This window comes from Schistocerca americana, chromosome 1 (genome assembly GCF_021461395.2).
Source record: "Schistocerca americana isolate TAMUIC-IGC-003095 chromosome 1, iqSchAmer2.1, whole genome shotgun sequence".
Lineage (NCBI taxonomy): Eukaryota > Metazoa > Arthropoda > Insecta > Orthoptera > Acrididae > Schistocerca > Schistocerca americana.
The window spans coordinates 967,456,828-967,462,827 of record NC_060119.1 but is presented as its reverse complement, the minus strand read 5'-3'; the positions used below and the strand labels follow the sequence as shown (position 1 = coordinate 967,462,827).

At 40.9% G+C, this 6,000-nt stretch overlaps 1 protein-coding gene across 1 annotated transcript in view; it reads right to left on the bottom strand.

Moving 5' to 3' along the window:
• Positions 1-401: 401 nt before the first annotated feature.
• The window catches only part of LOC124595579 (discoidin domain-containing receptor tyrosine kinase B-like), a 195,109-nt gene continuing 189,510 nt past the window's right edge, over positions 402-6,000 (bottom strand). The window contains exon 17 of the mRNA XM_047134373.1: positions 402-1,690. Coding sequence (XP_046990329.1) covers positions 1,361-1,690 — 330 coding nt within the window. The 3' untranslated portion in view covers positions 402-1,360. The remainder of the gene's footprint in view (positions 1,691-6,000) is intronic.

The following is a 6,000-nucleotide window of genomic DNA, read 5'->3' as shown; positions in this document are numbered from 1 at the left end:
GTATCATAGATTCATGACAATGTTTTTCAGAATACTGAGAAAACATTAGTCAGTGTAGTAAAGAATACAATAAAGTTATTCTTTGCAGCTAATTATTCAGTCTTATTTTTCTGAAAATTGTGCTTTGTGTAATCTGATAGGTTCTTCTATGAAAGCAGAAATTTCACAATTACACTTAGGGTGAACATCTAACTGTGTGCTGCAAATTTGTAGTATCTACATAAAACTGGCGAAGAGTTCTCGGGCTTCCAGCCGGGTGGTGGTGTCTTCAAACTGCGACGTTTCGACGAGTGACATACTCATCATCTTCTGGCGATGTGACTTCGCCAGAAGATGATGAGTATGTCACTCGTCGAAACGTCGCAGTTTGAAGACACCGCCACCCGCTGGAAGCCCGAGAACTCTTCACCAGCTGTATACGCCGGGAAAGCACACATTCACATCTACATAAAAGATTTCTTAAAATTACACTGTCATGGCATGGACGTCATAAATTTCACAAAACATTTGCTTCACGCAAGAACATCGTTCGATAAGGTTACAGAATCGAAATTAAATCACGTTCCGCCAACATTCCTTTGAAGATGCAGCACTTCACTCTTCTGAAATTCCGAAGCACGCCAGCTAACTTCTAACACAAATGTATTAAAAAAAGCATAACGATTAGATAAGTTCAATTACAGAACACGTTGTAGCTCAGTACCATTAGCAGCACCCGATGAAATTTATAATTTCAGCTATCAGTAATTCGTCGATTGCTAAAGACTGCTATTACAGTGCACGTTATTTCAGTCTATTTCATCGCTCAAATTAATATTACATTCCGGTAGTCAACGTCCTCCTTATGATCTTTCACATTTTATAGTACTTGTAAATGAAAATAAGATGTTTACATAAGTTCTGCAAAGCGATTTCGTACGCCCAATGACATCTACTGTGTCCCATTATGCACATCGTCTCTGAGGTAACGTAACAGTATTGGCAGTGCTGAGAGACTTAGCAAATAATCTTCAAATTAAAGATGCGTGAGATCGTTTGAGGTACAGGAAAGTACTAACACGAACACTTCGTAGGACAGTTGCATTAAAGAGGGACGGTCAATTGACAGTGACGAACACTGTTGCAAGCATATATGTTTAAAACGATCTAACACGGCTTTAATCCCGAGAGGTTTTTATAGATTCTACTGCGACTTGACAATATGTTCACAGGTAATGCAGGACGCACAATAAGAACACATGTGGTCTTGAAGCTTAAAACTGGCACCGCTTACAGAGCAGTCCTTTTTTCTAGGCACCATGTGCATCGCGCAGTGTCCCTACTGGACCGCTTCCGTGATTGTATCTGGCACGACCTGCGGCTAGACGGTGGCGCCGAGCGGTGCGTATCCCAGCGTCTTCCTCTGCAGGAAGAGCTGTATCTCGCGGAAAGTGGGCCGGTCGGCGTCGCAGGGGCGCCAACACTCGGCCATCAGCTCCTGGACGTCTCGCGGGCCGCACGGCGCGCACGGCAGCAGCTCCAGGCCGGCGTCCTCGAGGCAGTGGGTCCGCTCCAGGCCGTAGCAGTGCTGCAGCGCCTCCAGCACCTGCTGGTCCGACAACGACTCGTATGGCCGCCGCCGGCACAACGTCAGGACCTCCCACAGCGTCACAGCGAACGACCACACGTCGCTCTTCGTCGTGTATTTGCCCTGGAAACAAAATGTGGTCTCTTGAGTCAGTCTGAACAAAAATGTTGACTTCCTTATGGAGCCAGCTGTAGCCAGAACGTTGTAATACAAAAACCGAGACGAAGAAAGTGAAAGTGAGGGAAATCGCTCTAGATGTAAGATCCTTAAAGACAGAATAGTGGCTGCAAAAAATCCAGACTGGTTTAGAAGATCAAGTTTCACCGTCCCGTCGTCCACGAATCCGTTACAAATTAAATGAAATGTGCCTATGACATATTGGGACGTGATGCTCCATCTGGGGAATTCTACCACCTCGTGAAATATTTTGTTTGTCCATTCTTGTAGTAGATGGTTACAGGGCGTTCATTTGGTAGGAAGTGACAATTAAAGCATCTGGAGACGGCTCTCTTGGATTTGATTTATTCGCGCAACCAGTTTCGGTGTTCCATTACACCATTTTCAGGCCCTTTGAACTACCTGTTTACGTTATCCAAGGGGCCCCAATATGGTGTAATGTAACACCGAAACTGGCTGCGTGAGTAAATTAAATTCAAAAGAGACAGCTTCTGGTATTTTAATTTTCCCTTCCTGGGGCAAGTCTTGTTATTTGACAGCCCTTCTGCAGTTTGCATATCGGTGATGATGGAAGATATCGAACCACGAACACCGTTAACGAGAGTCAGCAATGCTAACTACAATCCCACGATGTGCTGGTGAGGCTACTACGGACCGAGTATAAATTAGGATACGACATATAAGGGAGAAGAAAAGAAAGTTTTAACATCCTGCCGACGACAATCATTAGAGACGGAACACAAACTAGGATAGGACAAGGAAGGGAAAGGGCAGCAGAGTTTTAAGGCCCCACAAAGACGAATAGTTAGATGGAGCATAAGTGCGGATGGGGAAATAATGAGAATGGAAATCGGATATGTCCTTTTCATACGAACCAGTCAAGCATTCACCATTATCGATTTGAGGAAAAAATAGAAAGCTTAAATGTGGACTGCACCTCCACTCATCCAGAATCACTCCCACCAACATGAGGGGAGGTCCATATGGCATCGTTACAGAGGTAGTTAATAATCTCAAACTCAACTCTTTACAGGAACTTACAAATATAATCACAATTATGTGACAAACAGAAAAACTCCCTGCCGACTGAAAATGTGCCCTTATCCACCTGCTGCACAAGAAAGGAGTTAGGGTGAATGTGAGCAACTACAGAAGAATCTCCCTGCTACAAGTCACCAAGAAAATTTTCTCTGCATGCTTACTTCAGAGAACACAAGCACAGTTACAGTTCAAAATCTCTGTATTTCAGACAGGCTTCCGATTCGGTCGTTCATGCACAGAACACACATTCAATTTCAAAACATTTCTGAAATACAAGGCTATCAGGAATACTACAATCATCTGCATTTCATAGATTTCAAGAAAGTATACGATTCTGTCGACTGACGATCCTTACTGAACATCTTAGAAGAACAGGGACTTGACCCAAAAACATTACAACTATTCAAACAGACATTTGCTTGCAAGACATTAAAAGCTAAATTCATGGATGAAAGTTCATGATCAAAACTGGAATACACTAAGGCAACAGATTATCTCCTCTTTTGTCCAACTTATTCGTGAAAAAATTGCTGTGGAAAAAGAAGTGAAAATCTGAGAACATTGGAAACCAACATGGCTAGGATAATCCCAGGAGAAGACGGAAAAAGCAAACGTAGCTTTCGTTGACGGCCTGGCCAAACTCTCAGATAATGAAGCAACAGCAACCAAACAAACAGAAATACTAAAAAAAAAAAAAAAAGTGGAAAAAAAGTTGGCCTTGAAATATGCGGCAATATAAACAGAGTTACTACACATTCCAAATACAGGGATGAAATCCTCGACTCTACAAGTGGAGAAATGATGTCACAGAAGACTTGACTACAAAAAATTAACAGAGCTTACAGAATAAAACAAGGCATATACAACAGGAAATATATATAGATTTAAACAAACTATCAAGCACAGTATTTAGCTTGAAATGCTGTAAGCAAAGGCGACACTGACACTCCATACTAAAAGCAATGTGGAAAGCCATGAAGAAGGCAAAATCATGCGGAAAATTTCTGGCCCAAAGCTGACAGAAGAGGGATACAGTTTTCACTCTAGGAAAACCACACAAAAGACGTGAACCCCAGCAGCAGATGTCAGAAAAAGAAGGTTTAAGTTCTATGTGCACATCAGCATGCTACCACCAACAATACTCATTAAGTCAAGTCAACAGTACCATGGTTCACACAAATCAAACTGACCAAGAAATATTACAGATGGATCCACTAGAAGCTCAAGACAGAAACGTATATAGAAACAAAATTTACAAGTGGAATGTTTGGTCAGAGAATGAAGCACAAAAGAAAAAAAAAGTGGACTGAGGATAGGAAGAAACTCCATGGAGAAAATATGGGCGAATTGTGGGAAATTAGAAAGAATGCTCAAATAGGACAAAATGTTTTGTGTGATCCTACAGGATCTCGACGCAAATAGTAATAAATCTGGATGGCAAACTGAAGATATTAACCCTGCTCCACTCAAATGCATGTCTCCTGTGCCAATCAATATGGTACCTCGTTCCATTTCTAGAGTACAGGCTAAATTAGGATGACAGTAGGAATTTCAAAAAACTGTTATTAGTGCATAAGGTAAAATATTACATTAAAGTAATATTGGTGTAATGGGGTATTCAAAATAGCTTTCGATGCGCCATCTGAATGGTGAGCCACATAAGAACTGTTCATATCCCATATGAGAGACATGCTGTAGGAAATTAAAATGCCTTATGTCTTCTCTCTCCACCCCCCTCTCTCTCATCTTGCCTTTCCCTCCCTTCCTCTCATTTAATGGTCCATTTTCCTCAGTCAGCCTGGAATATGAGCGATTTTTAAGATTTCTTTGGAAAAATTAATCGAACAATCAATATAAATCTTTTGGCACATTATTTATTGATTCCTGGACAAAATTTTCTGATTTTTTAAAGAAATTCAGTCATCATTAAACCCACTGGTCATGTTTCTTGCAATAAATAATGCATAACTTAAAATTAAAAATCAGGCTATTATTCTTTGCTGACATGCCTGTGGAATAATTCGGCCAAATTTCAGAAAGATATCTTTATTAGTATGTCCACTGTCCATTCTGTCTGCTGGAAACAGACTTTATCTAAAGCCGATGGAATGGACTGCAGGCACACTAATAAAGATATATTTCTGAAAAAGATTTACGTTGGTTGCATCTTCAGTTTTCAAAAAAAAAAAAAAATCTTAAAAATAGCTTACATTGTAGGCTGACTGATGAGAATGGACCCTTAATACAGGCGGCACTTGTTTAATAGCATTACATTCAAATAAGACAACGGTCATGAACACCATTCGTACAATACAGTAGTCGAGCAAATCATTGACTTTGCACCGTATACATATGTTGAAATGCACTTGAATATCTGGGTTCATGTACATCATATAATATGTCATCCCTAAATTAAAAGTAATTGGCCTTCCGCTCGTTCCAACCGACGTTTCCAGAAGGTTTCCCTTAGTTGTAAGGCAAATTCTGAAATTCGAAGTCCTCTCAAAAATATTCCTAATAAGAACTCCCTCTGTCCACAACCAGCACGCCAGGTATTTGTCTGTAAAGTACCTGACTGTATCATTGGTCGTTGCTCGAACAGCGTAGACACTGAAAAGTTATATATGTAAATATACGTCAGAAATGGCGCTTGATCATATCTTCGAACCACATGAAAATTATTCACTGTTTTTTAGTGTCCCTCGGACCGCAGAAGCTTCCTTCCACCCAGTTTACAACAGCTGCCCTTTGAATGTTTTGATTATACAAGTCATGTCGTATTGCTTCTTTGACACTCTTCCCCAGACATGCATTAGTGTTTACTGCCGGACTGATGACAGTGATCTTCGCAAAAGAAGTAACGATCTTTAACACAACATTGCCTCTATCATTGCGTTCAGCAGCAGAAAATTTTCTGTGTCCTTTTATGCTGTTACGATATTAGGTATTGCAGCCTCTAGTGTGGTTACCCTACAACTGCTGTTGCGAGTGCGTCAGCTAAACAAGCCCCGATAATCTTCTCTCGAAAGTATCACACATCACACCTGGCAGTTCCTAATCCAGTACAAGATGCAAAGAAAAGATAGCTTCAGTATGTTCATTCAGAAAACAATCACGTGAATGGGTTTAGATTCGCAATATTTTGTCCTAGCCCTCTTCCCAATGATTATCAGTACCGCGTAGAAATATTAGTCCACATCGACGGTGGTAAGAAC